Consider the following 25,270-nt stretch of genomic DNA (forward strand, 5'->3'; position numbering starts at 1 on the left):
TATTGTACCTTCATGTAGGACATTGTAGGATGATAAGGGTTACTCCAGGTGTTACTGTCTTCCTGATTTGCGGTGTTGTACGTAAACAAAACTTTAGGCACTTAAGAACAGATTCCTGCTGCAGGTCCTCCGTATATCCTGTAAAGTGTCCTTCCAGTGTTGTGTTAAAACTACAGGCTTGCGGACAATCCATCCTAATGATTTCTTGAAGTGGTGTTTTTGGTTTTTTAAATTTAAATCTTCATTGCTTTATCTTACAGTTCCTTCAATTCTTGTAATTTGGTTTCATTTTACGTAAAAGCAGCAACAAGACTCCTTGTTTAGTGTCTGGAGGAAGAAAAGGTTAAATTCCATGTTCAGATATGATTCATGAGTTGGTAGTTAGAGAGAATGCTTGATACAAAAAAACAACAGCAACAAAAACCCTCCAAAGAGCCCAGAACCTTGAATGAGTTCAGAAGTGTTCATTGGGAAAGAGAACTCAGGATGTACGTGAGCATCAGCACCGACATCAAAACCTTCGCAGGAGGCAGGAGGGTGCTGGCACTGGACCAGTACACTTTTCGTTCGTTCAGGTGCTGAACAGGCCGGAAATTTTCCGTCATGTGCGTTGAGTTCTTCTCACCAAAGTGGACTGTTGAAAATTGAGAAATCTGCAGGCACAAGAGAAACAAATGGACTGTTAAATCCTTTTTCCGCGGAACACTGTGAATCTGCAGTGCCTTACTCTGTGGCATTGTTTTGAACTGTATGGATGCATTAAACCTTTCAGGAAACAATGTGATGGAGGCTACTGCCAGAGGTCACAACAGATGATTTCTTTTAATCTTAGAAATCATGGGGACTTCCTTTCTGTGTGAGCCAAGTGCTTTGTTCAGCTCAAGAACCTGGTTACCCAGTCCTCTTGACGCACACAGTCCTGTCCTTGTCCATCATGTCACAGTGACACAGAGTAAGAGGACTAGGATTTCTTTCTTCATTTCAAATTTCTAACTGCTTCAGCAAGAAGCTGCCCAGAGCAAGCAGATGCTCACTCTTGCGTCCTGTGCTATGTTGATTTGTGTGTGGCTGAGCATTGTCCTGTGGCTGAGGTGGTTAGGAGTGCACTGCAGGTAAGATCTAAAATACAGCCTGTGGCTCTCAGCCAGCCTCTGCTGTCTGGTGGCATTGCTGAGAGTCCACTCCGGGGCTTCTGAATTTTTCAGTCGTGTACTCTGTCAGCTGAACAATCTGCATTTTAGAGCCAGTCATCATTCAGTCTCCTGTTCCTCTCTGTAGGACAAAAATGGGTTGCTTAAAGCTGATGCTGATAGACTCAAAGTTTGGATTTTGAAGGATTCTGTTCTGGTATCCTAATGCTTATGACAGTAGGAGAAAAGCAGTGAAATTTGTGCGTGAGCAGATGACTACAGTGGAAGCACTGCTGATGAAGCACTGAGTTGGTATTTACCTGTGGGTTTTTTTGGCTTTCCTTTCACATTGCCATTTCCCCTTCCTTCGCCTTTCCTGCCATTTTTTGAGAGGTGATTTAAAAGCGTCAAAAAACTGACACTAGGGATTACATGTAGGCTAACGTCAAGCAAGTGTGTGTGTCATAGGAACAAAGTGGTGGAGCAGCTAACAAATTTATGTTAAATTGTGTGAGTGAGCAGGCAGCCAAAGGAGCAAAGAACCATAAGCAGACCTTCCAGGCTATCCCTCTGTGACTTACCTGAGAAATACTGAGTTCAATTGGCTTCTCGAATACTGTCCAGATGACACCCTCATGGCAGTCGGGAGTGGTGAGGGAGCCCTGATACCGATAGTACCTCTTGAGATCTTTCTCAGGTGGGAGAAGAGAGCTCAGTGGCAAAGGCTCCACTTCTGTTGTTATCCCTAGACAACCCAGGTGGAAATATTGCTTGTAACAAGTGTGGTTACAGGTATCAGTCACATCTGTGTTCAGATGTGAAGTGGAACGTGTCTTACCTTTGTATTTAATACTCTCCAGTCCATTTATTAAAGTTGCATAGTTTTTATTTTCTTCATCAATCTGAAATGGAAATATTTTTATTCCAAGCCATGCATTTCTAAACAACTGGTTGCTTTGAATTAATTGTGAATAAAGCAGTAAAAAACCACAAGGATAAAAGATAGCAGCAAGCAAAATATAGAAAAGGGTAAAGGAACTACGGTGACCTTAACACAATCAATGACTCAGCCAAATTGCTGGTGGATTTGACATGAGTAATTAAAAATCTGGCTACCTACCTTTACAAAGAATGCTAACACAGCCACGCCATCGACACTTTTCTTTGCTTCTGTTATATCTGAAGCATCTTCTCTGATGTGGACAATATGAAGCTGTAACACAATAGTAAAGGCCAATTATTTGTGGGTTTTCCTCTACAGTTCCTTGTTGTAAGTGCAGCCTGGCTTCTTCTCCGCACTGACACGGCAGTGGGGCTGGAGCTGCTGTGCTGCTCACAGACTGGGGACAGGCAGACAGCCCCAGGGCCTTGACCCAAGGCAGGCACTACAGGATAAGCAACTATAATTTGAAACTTCACTCATCAGCAATGGGATCACTTCATACATCTTCACAGAAGGTGAAGTGCTATGGACTGCTGCAGCCCTCAAGTTTCAGCCTGCGCAGTGGAACAGGCAGATTTTTACATCGTGATTTGGTTTCCTTCCACCAACCCATGTGTACCAGCGCTGACAACTTTTCTCACCTTGAAGAAAATGTGTTGGTTTTTTTTTTCTTTTCGGTTGCATAGGTCAATTCATGGCTGCAGTGCCAGAAATGAATATATAATCTAGATAAGCAGTGTGAGTGTAATCAGACTCTATAGACTTTGAAACACTTCTCCTCCTAAAAGGCTACATAACTCCATATTTGTTGTCTTTCCTGTGCCTTTGCTATGCAAAACTTGTGTGTTTTTCCGTGAGTTCTGATTAACAAGCAATGTGTCCTTGGTATGTTACTTCCACTGGTGGGGTTTCATAGGAGTTCTAGCCAGCAGTTGTTGTGAAATGGGATCTTAAGAAGCTGGAGTTCCCGAATCAAAGCTGTAATCCACAAACAGTCTCACCTACCTCCATGGCTTGTTTCTCTCCATCTATGCTGTGCTCTGACCCAGGAAGGTATTCCTGCACACCTTGTGCTCCCCAGTGGAAATGAAATTCTACTGCCTTGTATTTTCTTGCCAAGCCCCCGTCTCGAATTCTAGGAGATGTGCTTAATTTTACTTTAACTGGGGGAAACAAATAAGAAGTTTTAATTTAAAAATATTAGATCTTACATTAATAGTGTTTAAGCCTAGAGAGATGCATGTTCATGAGATTCACATTTATCCTAAAGTTCTGGCTTGGTTTTTCATACCGAGCGGTCCCAAAGTTCAAGTCTGCAGAAGCTGAACTCTTACAAAATGCTAGTTGAGACTAATTTAAGATGAAAGGGAGAAATATCATAGCCCACGTCCCAGTAATATGCAACAGCTCTTGGATCTCTGCTCTCCTTTCTACCTAGGATTTGCTCTCTGAACTGGAATGCCTTGTGCAGAACCTTACTTGCTGGAAAGCTGAGCTACCCATGACTTCAGCTGAATTAATAAAAAATGAAATAAATTTGATGGTACTTGTTTCCCTTTGTAAAATGGACAAGGGCAGAGCACTACTTTGAATTGTCCTGGGGAAAGGGTTTTATAGATGTTTATGGCATTCATTGGTGTATCTTTTGGAGTTTCATCAGTTAATTGCGTTTTGAAGGATACAGGGTAGCAGGCTGTCTTTTCTTGACGGCACTGAGGGGATCTGTAGGGATTTGTTCACTGTCGTTATAACCCCAGGAGTCAGAGCTACTTAGACCTTTCAGGAAACCCTATTTACCTTATTTTTTTTGTCTAGGAGAGCACCCTCTATCACAATATTCTTAAAGAGAAACTTGATGACAGTTTACGTGTTTTTTAAGCATCATTTTTAGCTCCTATTGTCTGCACTGTAACATTTATTTTAGGTAGGGTTAAAAGACACTATTATTAAGCTCAAGCTGTGCATCTATTCTGTTTTAATTTAGGGTAGTGTTGCTACGTAGGCCGAAGTGTCTAAGTCCTTGTATCTGTTTAATGTGATGTTTGATCTATTGTTAAGAGCAAACCAAAACGCTCTTAGAAGATATTTTTCTAGCTATAAATCACCATCACTTCCTGTGCTTGAGACTTTTGGGATATATTTTTAAAATTACTCATTAAGACCTTTGCATTAAGCACAGTACTTTTCTTTCCATAGGAAAGGTTGTTTTGACCTGGATTGAAGCCCCAGAGATTTCATTTCTGTTCTGAATTTCAAATGAACTGGAAGCTTGCATGATTCATTTAGTTACTTCACTTTTTATCTGTAAACGAATGAGTAATGTATCTTTATTGGCTTCGTTTATTTAGATTGTAGGACCTTTGAGACACTGACCCTTGCTATCTGCACATCATCAAACATAATGATAGTCTAATCTCGCGTAGAGCTTCTAATTGCAGCTGTAATTTGGCTGTAATCACAGGAATTGGTTGCCCTCAGAAGGAAGAAATTTTAAAAGTCAAGAATAAAAATCTAATCCTTTTGCATGTCTGGGAAAGATGAAAATTCTGACCGATCCGTATGAATACTGATTTCTTTGTAAAAGATGTCTCTGTGCACAGCAACTGTAATATGGAGATTCTGGAATATAATTCTGCAATAAGAAAGTCATTAACCCATTTACTACTGAAAAGTCAAGCCATGTATTTTTCTTATTCTGTCAAAATACTGATATTTTAAACTAGAATCTCTGGCTGTGAAAATTGACCTAGGTGTCTGCCTTCCTACCTTTCCATTTTAAGTTAGGAAAATATTTGCTATTTGCAACTTTCCATTTTAGAGATTTGGTGGTTAAACCAACCCAAGATTTTAAGAACAATTACAGATATTTTTTTAAAAATTAAAATAATTTAACATCATCTTGGAGCATTATTAATATTGCTTTTGGTGAAGAAAAGTGCAGGAAGTGAAACAGTACTAAATGAGTATTCACTGTTTACTGAATCAGTAAGCAGCTGATTAACAAGCTCATATTAGATTACCTGTGTTTCCAGAGAATACAGGTTGAAATCTGAGATTTCAGCTCATTATTTGAAGAATGAGTAAGACGCAAACACTGCGAGCCACTGGGTGAATTACTTTCTCAGGTTATGGTGTTCTTCAGCAGATTTCTTTTTTGTGCAGAAGCAAAGGTCAGAAAAGGCAAGCCCAGAAATCAAGGGTACAGGAGGAGTCAGCAGAAATTATATACCTCTGCCAAAGCTGTTGTCCTAAAGCCTTATTCCCTGCTGCCTCCTAGTCCTAGAGGCTGTTTGATTTAGAGGTTCCCTAGACATCTCGAGTTCTGTTTCTGCACATGCACACAACCAATTTCTGCTGAGTCCAAAAACGAGATCATTCCCAGAAAGTCCCCAGAAAGCCTTGGTTCGGGAGGCATTCTGCAATCTTATCTTCGCTTCCATGCTTTTAAGTAGCCATAGTGATACCTAACACCTTGCCCAGGACATGGAAGAAAGGAATGGATGGTTCCAAGTGAAGGCACAAATAAATCCCATAATAACATATTTGGTAGTACTTACCTGTATGTCCGTTATTTTCCATCGTCCATTTTGAAGACTCTTTCACATTATATCCTTCAAAACTGAAGGGCTTAAGGCTCTTGTCATAAATGACATTTTTGGTGTCAATATCAATAGGTGACTGTTTGCTTCCTTTGCAGTTGGCGTCTGTTAGATACCATTCTCGAGGATCTATTTAAGGATGAAGAAAAATATTTCTGTAGACTACAAATCCTTGATAAAATCAAACCACCCAACAGTTAATACATTCTCACTTGGGAAATTTGCGACATCTTTGAAGAAAAAGTATTTGGACATGGAATTTAATACAGGAACTTTCTTAGCGTATCATTTTTTACACTTAATTGTTTAATTTTGTATCGTTTTTGTACATAATTGTTATGTTTCAAAAACGTTCTGTTAAGCTTAACAGGGACATACACACAGGCAAACGACTGTAAAATAGAAAGTGAACTACTGCTGAGGTTGGCTGAACTATAGAAACTAGGAAACTATAATGAAAACATTAAAAAGTGATGGTGGTGATGGTAGGAGGTGTGCAATGCCTTCTCCAGCACAGTCCATTCCAGGGAGGACTGGGCAGGACACAGGGATGAGCAGGGGAACAGGCAGCCTCAGTGGGCACTGCTGTTAACAGAAAGGGTGCAGCTGTATGTACAGCATCAGGTTTTTTCAGAACTCTGCCCTTAAGAATGGCAATAGCTGGCTGTGCCCAGCTTGCTGAGATGACTACCTCCAGAGCACATGTAGAGTTATTTTTATATTTGTAGTGTTAGCCTTGGTTGAAACCAAATGTAGATTTAGAACAAACACGGGTATCTTCAAAATACCCTTCTTTAGGTATTCTGTGAAGCACTTATAACACAAATAGCATGATCATGCAGCACTAAACGCTGTTGCATGTGAATTTTTGCATTATTTCTCTCAAGAGACCTTTTGCAACTAATATGGCTGGAGGAATAAATTGTTTAGCCATACCTGCACAGTGTGGGTCTTCACACTTCTGTGACTGGTAGCACCAATGACTTCCAACTAAAAATATAATAAATCAGATATTGAAAATTAGATGAATGAAAAACTGTACAAATGGTCCCCTAAGAAAGTAGATGGGAAATGGAGTTGCAGCTTGTGATCCTCAGAGTGACGACTGGCCACACAGTTTTGACAACTTATATTTGCTTGCCCAATTAGAGTAAGATTTTTCATTTCTTAAAAATACAAAGAGCAGTGATCAATAAGAGGTGAGTGCTCTGACTATAAAGTATGGAGCACATAATCCAGCCAGTCTGTCTGGGTTCTGATGTGAAATAATTCAGAAGAGAGCATAAAAATACCACAGTAGGCAGCTCTGTCTCTCTCTAGATCTCCTCTTGGTCTTGGGTGAATCAGTTTACACCTTTTCATATTCCTTCCAAAAACTGTGCTAGTATGAAATATTAGAACTCTGGATGAGTTGCAGGTCTAAATAATTTGGTTTTGAAACTTTGGCTTCAGCAACTTCTTGAGGTAAAAGTTCTACATCTGAATTTATGTAGTGTTAAAATAAACTTTCTCTTATCAGTTCTGTACTTGCCATCTTTTCATATACTTGTAAAATCACTTTGTGAGATTACTTATCTGATTCTGTTCCAGGAACTATTTTAAAGATTACTTGGTGCAATCGGGAATTTTAAGAAATGAAGGATCTAATTTCCTGAAGAATCCTCATTCTAACCCAGCTATGATCCCACACAGACGGTTGAAAACCATTCTATTTTCAATAGAATGTATTAATCTTGCTTTTTCATTGTCAGAAGAAATGTGAAATTCAGAGGAAAAAAGCTGATTTAACTTACGTATGTAATAATCTAGCCAGGAAAGTAAGGGCTATTTTGCTTATCGCAGCATTCTTCAGTGGTTGGTTGTAAGAGTGATATAGTCTAAATGGACTTCACAGAAATAGTTCTCTTTGTCTATTTAACTTTGATCAACAACAATTCAAACCCTCTTATAATCATGATTAATACTACAGTTTCTGTTTGCCTGTGATTAGTAAATTATAGACCTTTTAACAAATGGCTAATCAATTTTTAGTGATTATCAATTTTTAATGATTAGTCTTGTCATTAGATTGTTAATTACCATAATTTGTGCCCTTTTATAACACATCTGCTGGAAGGCTCATAACTGCTTTTAACACTGTTATCTTCATATCAGTAACACAGCAATACCATCCGTCTATCAAGTATTTAGAAGAAGTTGTAAATAGAACCTTGATATAAAATGTGGCTACCAATAATAACAGATGGAGACTTGGGTGAGCTTGTAGAAATTAATATAAACTTGAAAAGATGACACTGTTTTAGTTCGTCTATCACAAAAATTAAATTTATGCTGAAAACGATAAATAATGTTGACTCACTTTCTAGTTTAGCAAATGTTTAGTAAACAGTGTTACTACGTTTGTGTTGTAGGAACCATAGTGATTTCTGCACTGCTGTTCCAATCATATTTTGTAATTATACAAAAATTGGTTTGGACAAGTTTCTAATTTTTTACACATTTCTAGACATACACAAAACTTAGCTTTAGGACCTGCTAGTTCTAAAATTGGTTGTTGCAGTCTTGCCTGTGTACACAAGACAGCAGCCAGACCTCCAGCAGCACTGAGCCATTTCTCATCTTCACTGGGAAAGAGCAGAACCTGAAGTCCCAAAGACAGAATGTCACCAAGTGCCTTCATCAATGTTTTAAGGAGTAAATGCCTACCAAATACCAGGTAAGCCAATCTTCCTAATGCTTGATTATATTTTAAATGTGTTAGTGTTTGCATGGATGAATGAGTGCAGGTGTATTTTTGGCAACTGCACTAGCCCAGTGGTCCCTATATTCTTTAGCATCCACTGTACCAGCACCCTGTGACTGGGAGAGGTCTTGCTTTGGAAGTTGTATGTGCACAAAACTTCAGGAAAAAAAAATGCTGCACTGGAGGAACAACCTGGATGCAAATGTTTAAAGGTGGTAGCATCTATGTGGCATGAAAGGATAGTTCCCTGAAAAGATTTTGTCTCAAACTCTTTGGGATTTGAGTTAAAGCAGAGAGGAAATTTGTCAGGTGAGAAATCAAGGTCAGTTGAGGTATTCCGGTCTGTTTGCTGTAAATTCTTGGAACAAGGTCTACTGCTCTGGGTTCATATAGTGCTTTGCACAATGGGAGTGTGATCATGACTTAGACATCAAAGCATTACTGTAATGCAAATCAGATTTTACGGCTAATATGATTCACACTTTAGAGTAAGTGCAGTGAGTTCATTGTTCATTGGGTGCAAGGCTGTGGAGCTTTTAGACCATGGGCATAGATCCACAAAAATCAAGGACAACCACGGGAAACACTGAGGGAAGATAAATATCACCCAATCATGTTGTCAGTGGTCTCTGTATCAGAGGAGTGAAATGGAAGTGGGCTGCAGAGCCTTTCATTGCTGAGTCTGAGTCCAACCCTTCTCAAACAAAGCAACTACTGACTTGTAACCAGCTGATAGGTGTTTGGCAGCTTCTCTCAAGTAAGCCTGTGGGTTTCAATCATCTCTTAGAAAATCAACACATGAGCGCACTAAAAGTCTTTCAGCCTGTGCATCATGACAATGGAGAGATAGAGTCTAGAAAACTGAAATAAAAAGAAAGTCCAGCCTTCAGGTGGCTACTGCTGCCAAGCAATCCAGCACTCACGAATATCCTTCCCTTCTTCTGTTGAATGCAATGCACACCAAATAACTAGTGTCTAATTTTTGCAGGCTTTCTTCAGTTTTTCCAATGTCTACAAACTAACAAAGTAAGTGTTTTTCTATCAAGTACTTATCACAGTTGTGGTTTAGAAAGTTGGATGGTATCAGTAATGTAGAACAGGATATAAATTCAGCAATTCGTAAGAAATACGTCCTTAAAGCTGTTAAACTCCAAACAATGAGCTAATTAAACACTGCAGAATACCTGAGCAAACAATGAATTAATGTTTACTGTTAATTAGATTTTTTCTTTGTTTGGTGATATTGTAACATTAGAGAACAGGTTCTTTGTGTAGGTACCTCTCAGGAGGAACCAAACTGCCATACCCTGTGTCACTTACAAGGAAGATTTGCATGTGGATTTTGAGTCAGGTGTGATTCCTCCCTACATACAGGGATCTTGCATTTACAATGATCCTTTGTTTCTTTGTCTTCATTTCTGTAGCAAGAAGGAGAGATACTTGTCACATCCAGTCAGTTGTCTATGGTCTTAAGCATGATTGTGCCCTAAGGTATGTTGTCTAGTCTAGTTTTAATTGTCTGAGAGGCTCCTGCCACTTCCCTTAGGAGACTTTTCCACAGTCTATTAGGCTTCACTGTCAGGAAACATTTCCTGTTTAATAGCTTACATTTTCCACTTGCTTATCTGCATCCCATCACTACTAGAAATATCACTGAACCACCCTAAACAATTCTTTTCCCTCCGTGGTGTTTACAGCATTCAGATAGTTCTTTCAAAATCTGTAATTCCTGTTCTTGCTTCATCCATCCTTTGTCCCATCTCTTGACAACGTGTCCTTCACCTTTCCACCACTTCCACCTCAAAGTTTCATGTCTTTCTCTGAAGCTCCTCTTACAGGGACTCAGTACGCATCAGATCCCATCCTGCAGTCCTCTCACCTGACTGCTCTTTCGATCAAACCTCAGCTCCCTCTTTGTCTTTACAGTTGTTTATTTTATTACCCAGAAAAATGCAGCAGAAAGCGGAGGCTTTGGTGTTTTGGGGGTTTTTTTTGTTTGGTTTTGTCGTTGAGGTGCTGAAACCATCGCTGTGATATGAGCTGTCCTGAAGGGTTTCATTGCTTACGTGCATACCTTGCTGGTACATGTGAGTTAAACCATGAGCTTCCATGCTTCGCTCAAGATAGTATTAGATACTAGCCAGGATTTCCAAAAGCTACTTGCTTAATTGGCATTAAAGAGAGACAATTGCATTGTTTTCACCATTGGAAGTAATGTAATTCAGTATACATATACATTCAGTATACATATACACCTGGATTTACAATTGCTATATTATCAACTGTATCTGGCTCTTACACTGTGTAATGGATTCGTGATTTATGTGGCGATGTACCATATCATAGATGTCACCTTGACTTTACTGGGTTTTATTTTAGAGTAGGGCTGAACTGTGCTGAAGGCCTTCCTCTTCCTTCACAAAGTTCAGGACAGTTAAATTTAGGGAGTCTCTCTTGGCAAGTAAGCAGTCCTACTTATCTCTGTTTCTTCCTTGTCAAATTCACAACTGGTTTCCTGACCAAAGCTGGGTTTTGGCACCAGAATAGCTGGAAAACAATACAATTACGTATTGTTTTCATTTTGTGGTAAATGTTTTCAATTGTTTTAGTGATCAAGCCTAGCTTGGAAACTTGAGACAAAAAATTCCTTCAGTTGAGATCTCCCTCTTCTGTCCACTGAGGCAGCTGGATGGAAGACAGTGCTTCTGGCTGGAAGCCAGAGTGTGAGCAGTTTGCCAGCGTGCTAATGTGTGATCTAGGAAAAGACCCTTAAGCTCTTTGGACCATGGTCAAATTGCCTGAATTCCATAAAATCTCCTAAATCTACATTGTCCAACTTGTTCCCCACTTACTGCCCTACTTGGAGCTGCTGAGCTGCTGCTTGGAAGCCCGCATCTCCTCTGACTCAGTGCTGGGAGATAGGTGGTGTTCAGGCTAGCTGAAAATTGCCCTTTTAGTTTGTCCATCTGCACGCAAGAGTTACTTAAACAGGTTTTGTCCTTCTGGGTAAAGTGGTTGGAAATCTATTAATTTTATCTGTTGACGGTTAGCTATTTTTATTAAATGTATCTAATCTCTTGAAGTGTGAATGACCATTACACCACTAACAGCCTGAAGTACTGGGAAAGTAAGAATATCCTCTGCTGCTTTTTAGTTAAAATCTCTTCTCACTCACTGACTGACTCCTTTGTTTGTTGCTTTAGACCTCTTGTCACCCTCTTTCAGCCATGTCCTCGCTGACAATTGGTTGTTTTCGGAGACACACAGCTGATAGTGTGCTTTTCAGAAAGCCCAGGCTGCCCTGAATGTCATAGCTCTCATTACTGCTCTGTTGTCCACTGGATTCAAATCCATCCGTGAAATCTGTCCTAACTGCCAGCTTTGCAGCAGAGCGAAGGCTGGCCTTTTCCATGAAAGTGGCAAATGCTCGTTTTGTATGCAGTATATTTTTAGCTTTAGTTTGTGTTGGGCCAGTTCTATTTCTAGCTTGCTTTGTGAAACTTATTATCTTTAGGACAAAAGACAAAGCAACTTAAAAGCAAGTGAAGTCCAAGTCTGTCTTTCTAATTAATGAGATACTGCTGAACACAAACTGAGCATAAATACGTAAGTCTATTTATACATTCTTAAGTATTACACATCCTCGGGAAGCCCTGATCAACTACTTTGACAGGCAAGACCAGTTCCAAGTGTTTATTTCTGGATCTATCTCTAACCATGTGAAAACAAGTGTTTGTGATCATGCGTCCCTCTTCCATTCACTTTTACCTGCCATTTTCATTTTTCATAACGATATACATCTGTATGTGCATACTTTCCAATTTATTATGGGGAGTTAGCCTTGAAAAGAAACTTTAAAGTTTATTATCTAAAGTGTGGTAGTGAAGCATTACAAAACCACATCTGTCTTAAGCACAGTGTTTATAATCTGCACATGTACACATAAATCATATTCTCAATGAAGTCTTCATCTATAACACAGATAAACTAAAGGAAAAACCTAAAGAGACTGGAAGATTCTGGATATGCTCTATAAACACTTGCAAACTACTTCCTTTGTGTCAGAAAGTGAGGAAAATGTTTTTAGCTGTGACCTGGGATACTGTTGTGGCCTCTGTCATATATATATGTGTCCTCATAAATTTGCTGTACCAAAAAAAGGAAGCTGGCATTTAACAAAAACTACTAGTATGTAGTAAACGGACTAGCCTTAGTATGCAGGGCTAAGCTGATTTGCTTCTGTGGGATATTTTGCTTTGCTTTGTTTACAACTAAGGTAGTGTAAAATAAAATTCAGAATTTTTTTTTTATTTAATTCAAACAAATGACTTTGTGGCTTTACTGTCCTTCTGTTGTCTTTTGTGCTGGGTTTATGACAACTGATCCTACGGCTAGATATGTGACTAAGAATCTAATTAGCAGGCCATTAGATATATTCTGTAGCATAGCAAAGCATCTCCTACAATGTCACAGAGAAAAAAAAAAAAAAGCATATTCGTGTGGAGACAGACACCTAGCTGAGGAACTGGACCTTGCAGCACATCTTAAAGACTAAAAGTTTATGGTGGTTATTTGGGCAGCTAAGAAAAATGTGTTTCACAGCAGTGTATGTCTCTGAAACTGCTTTTTGCTTCCTGTTTTCAAAAACCTAAATATAAGGGCTAGGAGAAACCTTGGCTCTAGTTTACTTAAGTATCACAGTACACAGCTTGCAGCATAGAAGGGATATTCCAATGCTTATGCTGATACATTTTGCTACAGGAGAAAGGAGAGGAATTCTTAAGCTGAAGTAACAGCAGTTGTCACCTGCATATGGCTCCTATGTATGGCTTCTACCAGGTCTTTTCCTTTCCCCAGAGCTGCAGTGAAGAGCAGCGGGAGAGCCCCTTGGCTTGGATGCTGGAGAAGGACACGGTGATGCAGCACATTGCAGTTCTGCATGAGGTCAGCTAGACAGTGAGTTAGTACAGATTGATGACAATGCAGTGTACTCATGCTAGCCAGGCTGATCCTTAAATGGAGCATTAATAACGTGATTGGGCGCACTGTGTACGTGGAAAATTGCCCACTCCCCGCATGGCACCAGAAACAGGCTGCAAAGTAGTGAACAACAATTTTTGAACTTGGATTCCCTTGGAAGCAGCAGCCTAGTAAAAAAAAACCTATGCTCAAGAACCTCGATGCATATCAAGGTATCACATAGATGCATGCACCACAGATAAAACGAAGTAGGTTCATCTCATCTGTGAAATCAGTCATTCTTCACTACATGTATATGCAACTCTTCAGCAGTTCCCAAGTCTGGGATGAGGGGAAGTTGTTGGATTCATATAAGATGGAGACAGCAGAGGTGACCTTGTAATGCTTACATGTGTAATTCTTTAAGAGGAAGCCAGATCTGCAGATGAACATGGATCACACCAAGGTGTGACTGCACAGTACGTTCTTGAATAACTTCACACATAGACTATGTGAAGAGAATCACAGCATTCCTGTTCTGACACAAACTTATCCATTTGTGCAACACAGATGTATTTGAATGCCACGCCTGGCAGGCTACAGAAATGGAAGAAGTTAAAAACATTTCAAAGTTTATTCCATATGTGGCTCTAGTACTGTCTTGTAGCTGCCTTTCAGCAGTCTTCCAGTGATACACAGTGTTGTTCCTTTACCTGCTGGGCTTGATTCTCCTCTGTTCAAAATGAAAGAGGCTGTTACAGCTAACTGAAGAGTTGCTTTCTGGCTCCACTGCCTCATCTGCTGCTCTGTCACAAGCACTTTTCTGTCTTCTACTGAATTTTAGTGTCAAAGAGAGTGAGAATGAAATTGTTTCAGTGCCTTACCACTTTGTGCCTTGATCACAGGCTGTGGAAGGAAATAAGTGTGCTCTGAAATTACAGGACTTGCATCCTTAGATCAAGCAGTCTTTGACCACTCTTTTCTCAGCCATAACCCACCTGCAATCATAAGCCAAATCTCTGTTCACCCTAACAGTTCCTCTTACAGAGTTCACTTGCTACTATTTAATTGCAGGATCCATATTTAATTCTTATATTCATTAGTTAAAAGAAAATCAGAGTCTTAAAGATACTAAGTGCTGCTACTGCTTTGGCACAGATAACAAAGCTAGAAAATTCTCTGCTGCCTGAAGCTGCTTGTGCAGTTTATGTAGCTAGAAAGGGGAGAGGGGAGAGCACAGGGCAGTATCAGTGGGTATCTCTTGCTCTCAAGGCACACTCAGCAACCTGGCAAATGTGAACTCTTGTTTCTTCTTGCATGCAGTGGGTCTGACAACGATGGCACACATTGATATGTATGGATGATAGTAGGAAGACTCATATAAACCTTTAAATCTATTTTGGGAGCTTGATTGATTACAGGAATAAAAAGAAGGAAGCTCTAAGCAGTGTGTCCTGCATGAAGATCATAACTTGAGATCAAAAGTCTGTCTGCACTGGGATAGTCAAGGTAACTACTTTGAGATAATGTCAGTGATAACTTGTCATTCACTCGTTTGTTAGATTAGACAGGTGGAGAGAGGAAAATTCAGGTAATCCATATTTCCTAAAACACTTATGGATTGCTGCCTGAAATAGCTGCGTTTTACTGCCTTTTCTATGTGTTCTAGGTCTTATATTGCAGTTATTACGCTTCTTAAACTACTGAAAATGCAACATTTATTCTCAGAGTGTATCTAAGTGCACTGGCAGCCCAATTTTGCCAACCCTAAAATGGATTTGAAATACAATTACAAATATGTATGGAGCCTATACATTAGAAGTGGAAATGGAAGAAGTTAGTGCATCTCTTTTTATGCTGCCTATAGAGATCTCAGGTATACTTTGTATAGAAGGGCCCTAGGAAACATCAGACTGAGAATTAATGCTGACAACGTCAGCACCAGCATGGTTATGTAAATTTTGTGTTTGTGAAAGTTAAAAGTATGTAAGTAGAAATATAGAAAATTAGAGAAATCATGCTCTATCATGCATCAATCTTTTGGAGCACTAGAGCATGGACTGTGGGAGAATGTCTTCTCATGGCTGAGTGCTGCTCTGTGATAAAGAAAAAGGTTAAAACATGCTGGGGTTCATTCCATTCCTCTTAAAGAATATTATTTTTCAGTTAACACTTGGAGCTTGTGGCAACCTCACCACAAAGCTTCTAGATGGATGTAGATTATGGTCCTCTACAACAGTTGTTCCCTGGATGGCACAAGACTGAACCTACCATTAATAAAAACTCTCTCTGAAAAGGTTTGGAATATTCTGAGGGAATGTTGCAGACATTGCGTCTCCCTCCTGCCTGTCTAATAGCAGTACCAGAGGGTCACTGGTCTCTTGAAGGACTCAAGTGAGCCATCTGAGATCCTTCAGTGCAGCTATTAATGGACTATGCTAACTGAGATCCATGTAAGTCAGTGGATGAGATGCTGGACAGAGATTCAAGCTAGATGGTTTCTCAAGACTCCTGCTGGTGGTCGAGCTCTGGGCAGGTGGCTGCACAAACGTGCCGCAGTTTCCCTTTTGTAGAATGGGGATAATGAACCTTGCTTCTTTATAAAGCCCTATAAGGACTATTAATAATAAGTTTAAAATGTAGGCGCTATTATATTAAGATAGGTAAAGACTGAAAGCAAGTTGAAAGATTAGCAATCAGTCATACTGACTATTTAAGTGTGGTGAGTTATGAAGCTGCCCAGATTAGAAAAACAGCCCCGGTGGGGGTATGTTAAATGAGCTGCTAAGTGGATATGACTCAAGCCAGTTCTGAAAAGTGGTAAGATAGAAATTAAATAGGAAAAATAAAACAAAAAACAACCTTCCAGATATAACAAAAATCAATTTAGGCTGATTCTCAAAAGCTGAGTTTCCTTGAAATGTTTAGAGTTTTGCTTAGCAAAATGCATCCTGTGAAGCTTCTACCTCAGGAAAAAGTTTAGAAAAGCAAGTGGGGTGAGAGGAGGTTTCTTGTTCATTAATGACTGTGTAGTCATTAATTAACTCTACGCTCAGGGAAGAAAGTGGAAATCATCGTGGTTGGGGGAAAAAAGCAACAAAAAGTATTATACGCATTTCCTATCTTACTTCCGTCTGCTAAAGCACTAATTATTAATGCTAATCAAATAAAGCTCGTAAAGGTTTTCTAAATAGTCTTTCAAGATCCTGTAATAAATCCCTTAATAGAGCAGTAAATTTAGCAAAGTGTTAATCAGTCAGTAATCAATACCAAGCAAACACTGGTTGTAGACTTTGGAAGAGCAAAGGTACTTTGTGTTTCTGTTTACCCGTACCACAAGTAGAAAGCCTCTGGAGACAAATTATCTACAAAATAAAGACTACAGAAGAGGGAAGGTATTTTAACTGTCAGGTAAGAATCTGGAAAAGGTAAGCTACTGAGTCAGGGATATGGAGAGTTAATAAAGAACAGAGAAATAAAATGTGGGAAACAGCCCTGTGTTCCCCAGTGCCCAGGCTGGGCTCCTTAAGGCACCTTCTGAGCACCTCAGACCTCTGTTACTTTAAGTCTGGCAACTGAATCTTGATCTGCTTTAAAAACCTGTCCCTTTAACAGGCTCTTGGTGCAGTGCTTCCCTCTGATACCTCTGATAATATTGTATCTCTTTTTCTCCCTTAATGCAGTCTAGTCTATTTTAGTGCAAACAATAGACCCTTCATTACTATTAAGAACTGCAGTGTTTGTCTTTAATTTTGAGGCTGTGTGCTGATATTTACATAAGAAAGGTGATTTATTCAATGTTATAGCATTGCTGATCTAACAGAAGCATAAAAATACCTTCTGCATTTTTCAATACTAATTATAGATCGCTATTTAATCTAGTCATCCTAAGTGCATAGTGTACTTATGTACATAGTGCACAGAGTGCAGAAATAGATGGATCTGCTGGGCTAATGCAGCAAAAGACATTTTTCTTTCTGTCACAAAGTGAAATGAGTAGAAAACTGAAACAAGCTATTTGAAGTTTTAAGAAGTTTACAGAAAAATAAATTACATTTTGATTTTTTAAATTTACATATATAACTAACCATAGAGATCAAGTCAACCTCATTGATTTTTCTTGGAGGAGGAAGGCAACTAGAATCTCTAAAGGTGAAAAAAACTCCCACTCGTTCATTCATGAGGAAAGTCTATGCTCGATATTTTACCATAAATATAAAAGACAGAGAAACAAATAAAACATTCTTCATTTATCATAGAGAAGAGTTAGAGAGTCTGTACTGCATGTACTGATACTCAGAAACAAATAATAAATTAGAGTAACCGTGGTACATGGGGTTAGAAAGAGCAGGCAAGGACTTACCTACTGCCTCTGTCTTGAGAATGTGCAGAGAGAGCAGAACAAGGAACAGCAATTCCATTATCTGTTTTAAATAGGCTCGGTGTTGAAACCAGAATTGATTAGACTTCTCAGTATGTGATCATATTTCTGCTCTCAGTTTTATACTGGAGTAAGTAGTCCTGGACAGACCTGAAAGCCATAGCCAGGAAGGTGAACTCCTCCCCTTTGTAATTTCTCCAGATTTACCCTACTCCTGATTTGCCTAAATTTATTCATTTCTCCCAAACACATGGCAAAAGAAATAGAGCTTTCTAGCACTAAGCAAGTACCCTGTGGTGAATAACTGATACTTTGCAACCTATGCATATTCAGTAACCTACTACTAAAATGCTACATTTTTATTTACTGCTAGCTTTTTTTTTCCTGACAGCCCACATGACATTCAGTTGATGTGTGTCAAAGTTAGTGGCTTTTATCAAACAACGTCAGGGAAACAAACAAAAATCCAACTCCCTCACCCCCCATCCCTACCCTACAACCCTCCAAACAGCTGCTCAGGACTGGAGTGGATCTGTGAGGCTGGAAAATGGCACTCCGGTGTGCAGTAGCAGGAAATGTTTATTGGATGGCATACCAACACCTTACTTACATATGCTTTTGCATTTAGTGAATTATCTGAGAGCATACCTCTTCTTTCTTTCTTTGGTTTGGGGTTTTTTGTCCTTTTTTTTTTTTAAATAATACTTTTTCTTAATTTTCCTGCCTCTGGTACTATAGTATAGTACATGCCGTTTCTTTTTCTTTCCTGTGCCCTTTGCTTTCCTATCCAAATGCTGTAATTCCGTGTGTCTGGTTCAGTGGCAATTCAGGCTTTATGTTCAACAAACAAAGGCATGTACAGAGAAGTGGCACTACTACTTTTTGCTCTAGAGTTTCTATTATGAACCCATTTTCACCTTTTCATTTGGCGTTGGATTTTGATACAGCTAAAGAAAACAGAAGAGGGAGTGCAACTTCTTCACCTTCCCCAAATGCCTCTGAGTCCTTGGGGATGCAACCCGTGTGCTGGGGTGGGTGCAAGAAGAAGGGCAGGATGCTTGACCCAGTGCTCCTCCGTGAAGAGGTGGACGGAGTGAAGTGGGGTTATACTGCCTGTGCTGAGCAAGCCTGGTCATCCAGCAAGGGCTGAGCTAAAAAAAAAAGGAGTCAAGAAAGTGCTGCTTGCCTTTACCAACTGCTGCAGGCTCCCAGGTGAAGAGCGTGGCCATTCCGCTGTCAGTAGTAGGGTCGCACAGGATCAGGACCTGCAATAACAATGGGAAATCTGACAGCTGACTTATGAGCATGTCTTTTATTCATAAAAAGGATGGCTATAAATAACATTACAACAATGAGGGTTTGCTGGGTGGTGTTTTTCCATCCTGGATTAGGTAGATTAAAGTATGAACAGACGATGATTTGCCTAGCACATGGAGCTAAGATAAATAGTGACTGCGGTGACAAGAACAATAAGGGAATTGGTCGGATTCTTTCACATCCTAGTTTGGCAGTCTCGCTGGAGCTATCTAAGCAAGGTGCATGCTGAGCACGTAGAAAGAAACGGCGGTGTGAACGTGGCGGTGTCGGGTGGTGTCAACCTTCAAGGGCATCTACAAGAAATTTTACTCTTGGGCTCTTTTATTTTTCTTTTCCGGGAACAGTCTTCAGTGGAGGAGCTGAACCAAAGCTCTTTGAGGATTTTTTTTTCGTTCTACTTGTGTTTAGTTCTCTGAAATCTGGAGCCTGCTAGAAACCTTCTGTTTAGGACTCAAGTATCTGAAGGTCAGAAATTTCGATCTTGAAATTCAGGATTCCTGGTTTTGTTAGTTTTGGGGTTTTTTTTTCCCTTGTTGTCAGCCTTACAGACTGTTGTTATTAAAGCAGTAATAAATTGTGCTGCAGTCACATTAACTAAGTCTTTATTTGTGCTAGAAAGTGACTCAGGGAAAGATGTTCCCTTTCCTTTATAAAGTCTGTAATCTAAGTCAACGGGGCAGGCATCGTGTAATCTCCATTTTTTTGTCTAAAGAAACTTACCTGGCAGGTGCTTGGTTATCAGTTCTGGACGGCATCTTTGCACCGAGAAGTATTTTTTAAAGGAATTGCACACTAGGTGGGTTTTACATAAAGGCCTTTGGACAGTGAACCTAAATACAAATGAAGATCTCTGTCAGAAAAGCTAAGAGACAAAGTTATGCAGGGAGTCTGTTGCAGATCACTGAACTCAAGGCTAGTTTTTTCGGGCATAGTGATTGCAGAAGTGTCCATAGCTACAGGACAGGTAAGAACAGGAGGAAATATCAAAAAACAGGGGAAAGTGCACTTAGTTTGTGGCCTTGAGAGCCACAGCAAATATTCTGGTGATGTTTCCCCCAGCCTTGTTTCTGGAATGCATGAGAGCTGACATTACCCTGCTGCTACCAAAAGCGCTTCACGGGAAGTTCGGAGGGACTGACGTGACAGCTAACGAAGCTCGCCTGTGTCTGCGCCAAATGATCCTACCATGTGCTGGTGGAGGAAGTCCAGAGCTGTTCCCAACCTTCCAGCTCAACGCTGCAGCCCCCCCGTGTCCCAGCAGTGCAGGGGATGAGAGCAGGCTGGGTCTGACATGCTGGTACAAACCCTTGAGTCTCAGTCAAAGTCAAGGTGGCAGCACAGCTCTTTGTGCTGGGCACTGAGCTGTTGCTGTTAGGAGGAAGATCTAAGGGTTGTGAGGGTGAGACTGACCTGAGCCCAAATCCTGTTCATGGATGAGCTGACTTGGGAAGCATTGTGCCTGCAGTGGGAGAGGGAAGCACTTCCAAGAGACTTAAAATACAGGTGAATTTTGTTATTAGAGACTGGGTGATGGGGAAATCTAGCCTTCAGAGTGACAAAACACACTAAGTGCTCTTCAGGTAGCTGTGTGTTGTAATTTTCTTCACTAGAATTCCCTGACCATGGAAAAGAAATCTGAAATTTCGTGAGCAGTAGCAGTTGGTGAATCAGAAGTGTTAAGTCTTTGTCTTTCATGTGACAATGTGGGCTGGCTATGGTTCTCCCCGAGTCTGCTCTGTTGAGAACCTTGTTCTAATACCAGGTAATTTCCACAGAATTGTTGGAAGACTTTGCAATGGCTCTTTACTTGACCTTCTGCTCCATTCTGGTGCATTAACTGTTTGCTATCTATTTCAGGCTGCACCTGAGGACTAGACCCTGCGTGATGTGATGCCATCATTAGTAAAGCTGAACTTCTCCCCTTTTCCCAGTATTTATGTAAAGCGCTTTTCTTTATGTGGCTGAGTGGTCTTCATTTGGTGAGCGGTGAAACACCAGCAGTGTGCAGCTCACCATTTCCTAGAATTACGAAGATGCATTCTGAAGGACGCGTGTCTCTAAGCTGTATATTTAGCTCTAGGTGTTTACAGTCTTTCTCATTGCTTTGCCTGATTCTGAAGCCCACACATTTCTGACCATTGCTTTCTTGTAACAAGGGTCCTCACTGAGCCTCTGTAGTTGTTTAGTTCAGAAAGAAGATACCCTTCCTGTGGACTGTTTCACATTTAAAGGGATAAGATGCATTCTGACTTCTTCCCATATAGATTATCAGTGGAAGGCTTTGTTTACTGCACAGGTTTGGTTTCAGGTATTTATTAATATGTGTCTCCCTTCAGAGAGCATAATACAAATTCCTTAAAGGTGAAAATAACAGTTCTGACATCTCAGTGAAATGTTCAGGCTCTGCATAGACAGGGAGAGGGCCTGGTTTGTGTGGGTGTTCTTGAAACAAGCTGTCCTTGCCATTATTTTGTGGCTCATAGCTAACATAATGCTAAACAGCGCTCATTCAAGCCTGATGATTGTCTTCACTTTATGTTCCTGGTGAGGGCCATGAAAGCATAGCTGGGACATCAGATAACTCAAAACCCGTGAGGCAAAAACTCCTCAAAGAGAGTGGGTGGAGGAGGAGTGGAGAGCTTTCTGTTTTGAAAACATCTCAGAAAAATCTTGGAAGGAGATCATACAGCCCATTTGTGTCTTCCTCTCCAAAGAGGAAGATTTTAATCTGCATAAATTAAAACATAAATTGGATAAATAGGCTCCTTATTTGTATTACTCCCTTTCCTGAATGTTCCTTATTTGCAGGCCTCATGATGCCTGTTGAAAGACTGAGCAGATGGATATTCTTTTCTCAAGGCTTTGCTGAACGTCATGGAAAGCAAAAATTCATCTTCCTCAATACTAAGCCAACCTGCGTGTCACCTGTCATTATTTGGCTCGGGTTGCGTGTTGTCCACAGCTTGGTAAAGTCTGTAGTTGGAGTGCAGGGGCAACTGAGGAGAAAGTTGAACTGTGACACTTCACAACAAACAAGGTCTGGTGTTTCAGGAATGGGAGTAGGAATTGGATGTGACTTCAGGAAGAATGTGGCAGGAAAGAAACCGGAATGGCAAAATTCCTTGTCCTTTCAGTGCCTTGTTTTTCTAATGCATGTAATGCGTGTACATGACTTGGAAAGGAACATCATATCATCTGTAGCTTAACTGTGCTATGGGGTTCTTGTTTCCACTACATGGATGGAGCTTTTTCTCCTGTAGTTTCAGGCATAATTCAAGTTTCTCAGTGTCTTATCAGCACAAAGGACATAGAGAATTGCTGCTGCATCACGCGAAGGTAAAAGTGTACGTTGTCCAAGGGTTACTGCACAGAACGCGGGCTCTCAGTTCCTGGTCTTCGTTTCCTGTTCTGACATCAGCTTTGGTGTGTCACAGCTGGGGTCTGTTGTTCTGAGAGCTGCTGAGCACTTCTGATTCCTGTCGCAACCTGAGAGCTGCAGGTTATGGGCATTTCTGAAACTGTGAGCTCAGTTGTGTGAAGTTAGATTTTCCACAATGGCCACTTGAAAGGAATTGTCATTAAAAATTCAGCTCGAAGCTTCTCATGTCTCTGTCTCAATCTCTTCAGCACGTTCAGTGACTGTTCTCTTCTCCACAGGCATCATTAGATAACAGTTATTGAACTTTGAGATTCTATCGGAAAGAATGCTATTTCTTACTCATGACAAATATAAAACAATAGCCATTCGGACATTCAGATAGGGAAATATAACAGCAATTATAGAATAAAGAGTGTTGCAGAAGGTGAAATCTAGATAAATATCACTCAAAGGCTTGCCAACAGGAAGGCAGAGCCAGTGTTTAAAGAGTTAGCCTGAGATACAGGACATTAGATTCAGTTCCCTCTGGACTGGACTTCTGTGTGATCTTAAGCAAATGATGTGATTGTTCTTTTCCCAGTTGTGAAATGCAGATAATGCTTTTTCCTCACAGCCGTGTTGTGACTTCAAGTACGAGAAAGATTACCAAGTTCCCAGAATATGGGAGTACACGAATATCTTTGAATCAAGATTGTTATATGTACAGATTTGGCTACATAGTAGCTCTCTGCCTCACTCAGGGTTTGTTCTCAATTCACACTGCTTTTCAACTGGGTTTGAGAGCTCAAACTTTATTACAGATGATGGAATATAAAAATCTGTTGTTGTTATTTTTGGTGTGTTGAAGCACACTAAAAAAGCAGTTTCCAAGATAAAACTGTATCCTTTAGTCTAGCAACATTATGCTAATTTTTATGCAGTCATAATAGGGAAATAAGATTACAAAGCTTTTGTGAAGAGCTATTTATACTACTTGATTTTATTTTTAATTACATTCTGATCTCATATCATTTAGTGTTTCATGCTTGAACACCAAGTTTTCAAATTAGAGAAATTTCAAGTAGCATTTCCAGGAATATCTAGGGCATGTTGGAGCCCAGGTTCACAGCTATGCTTTTCTCGGTAACTGGGGTATTTTTGAAGATGTTTTACTTTGTGGGCAGCCTGCTGTTCATCACAGCCCTCATCCCCTCCCTCAGTTCACAGAGCCATGGAAAGCACAGTCAGAAGAGCTCAGGAGTGGCTTGGTCGGGTGTCCTCTGCCACCCTCAACCGATGCTCGGCTGGGCCGTGCGTTACTGCTGACACTCGCTGCTGGTCAAGGACTCGCTGACTCCTGGGGCTGGCACTGACGAGGTGACAGAAACAGGAGAGTCCTTGCCCAGCAGCAACTTCCCACCAAAGGTGTGGCTGAGAGGGCTGCCTGAGCTTCACCGTAGGATGCACAAAGAATGGTTTCTTTGTGACACTTCGAGAAGAATATTTTATAGGTTAATAAAAAATCAGCAGACGTGATTAATCAATTCTTGGCCTTCATTTCTGTATAATCACTCTTCGCACTTCCTTGTGACCGTCTGAAATACCTGTTACTTATTTACATGAAGCATTTCTAGTATATAATGAGTGTTTACTACTAATTGTGCGCTAACCTGAATATACTTTTTTCAGCTTTAATAGAAAAAAGCTATATAATTTTCCCTTTCAAGCCCAAATTTTCATACCAATTGCTTATATTTTAAGTTCTGGCAGAGCTATCATATAGTTCACAGATTTACCGTTTCAGAGCTGGAAGTGCTGCTGTAATGAACAGATGTCAACACTGAACTTGAAAAGCCCATAAACTTAACTGAGCTGCTGCTGCAATAGCATCATATAAAATTGTTACTAATGCAAATTAATCCTTTGTTAGGATGACAGTAAAAAAAAAAATTAACTTGGAATAACTTTGCAAGTAACGTGGCTTTACCTGGTGAATTTTGCTAAAAGAAAGCTTGCTAAAACTGGCTGCACAGCTGCAGACAGATACCAGGTAGCAGCCAGGGCGTGCTGGAGATTTCTCCTAGTATGTGGGCATTTTGGGTAAAACGAGGGGGGGGGGTGACACAGAGGCGACCCACACCCAACAGCAGCAAACTAAAGCGGCCACTTCTGCGTAGGAGAAACAGCCACGGTGCTGTTTATACTGCTATACTGATGTACTGCTCACCTCAACCGCTCCAGTGACAAAAACCCCACGTTCCCCACTGTGCACTGCGTTGTTTGTTCCAGCAGTGCCCTCTGCTGTCTGACAGCGCTGAATGCACGTCCAGACCGCATTTTGCCCGCAAGTATTTTAAACCTGGTTCTCAAAAACCGTGTATCTTTAAAAAGACACAGAAAGGAAAGTTTTAATGATATCATGATGGTTTATTGATGTACAAGTTACACATTAACTTTGAACATGCGAACACAAAATAACAAAGCTGTGAGTATAGATGGCTGTTGTTTTCTGGTAACATTCTCACCCAGGAGTTAAGACAGGAAAAATGGGATTTTTCAGAACACCTTAGGCATCTTAAGTCCAATTAAGTACAATTAATCTACTAGAGGGTTAAGAAACTCTCCTTCATTTCCTTGTTTAAAAATTAAGTTAATTTAACAATTCATTAAATAACCCTTGTTTACAGATAAGAAAGGCCGTACAATTCCCAGTGCATTGGGACAGCTTCTGAGTTATCCAGTGCTCAGTACTGAGATATTTCTGTGGGCCCAAGCATGGAGCACCTGTGGAGACAGAGACTCTTACCTTTTTGGATCTCCTTCAAAGTGCTGCAGTCCAT

The 25,270-nt window shown here is 40.3% G+C and overlaps 1 protein-coding gene across 1 annotated transcript; it reads right to left on the reverse strand.

Moving 5' to 3' along the window:
- Window positions 1-464: 464 nt before the first annotated feature.
- CA4 (carbonic anhydrase IV) lies at window positions 465-25,270 on the reverse strand. Its single transcript, XM_010180309.1, has 11 exons — window positions 25,237-25,270; window positions 24,658-24,811; window positions 23,751-23,919; window positions 18,948-19,020; window positions 6,609-6,662; window positions 5,631-5,801; window positions 3,079-3,236; window positions 2,251-2,343; window positions 1,969-2,032; window positions 1,712-1,875; window positions 465-653 (listed from the first exon to the last, which is right to left on the reverse strand). The coding sequence occupies exons 1-11, from the start codon at window positions 25,268-25,270 to the stop codon at window positions 465-467; spliced, it is 1,323 nt and encodes a 440-aa protein (XP_010178611.1).

This window comes from Mesitornis unicolor, unplaced genomic scaffold (genome assembly GCF_000695765.1).
Source record: "Mesitornis unicolor isolate BGI_N332 unplaced genomic scaffold, ASM69576v1 scaffold54882, whole genome shotgun sequence".
In the NCBI taxonomy this organism is placed as follows: Eukaryota; Metazoa; Chordata; class Aves; order Mesitornithiformes; family Mesitornithidae; genus Mesitornis; species Mesitornis unicolor.

Bases quoted from the DNA above. Each gene is read 5' to 3' on its own strand.
- CA4 (XM_010180309.1), bottom strand. From the start codon at position 25,270: ATGGACTGCAGCACTTTGAAGGAGATCCAAAAAG. The intron at 23,920-24,657 runs GTGAGCAGTACA...TTCTTCTCGAAG, and splicing joins TTGTCACTGGAGCGGTTGAG to TGTCACAAAGAAACCATTCT. The intron at 19,021-23,750 runs GTAACGCACGGC...TTGTTATTGCAG, and splicing joins ACCAGCAGCGAGTGTCAGCA to GTCCTGATCCTGTGCGACCC.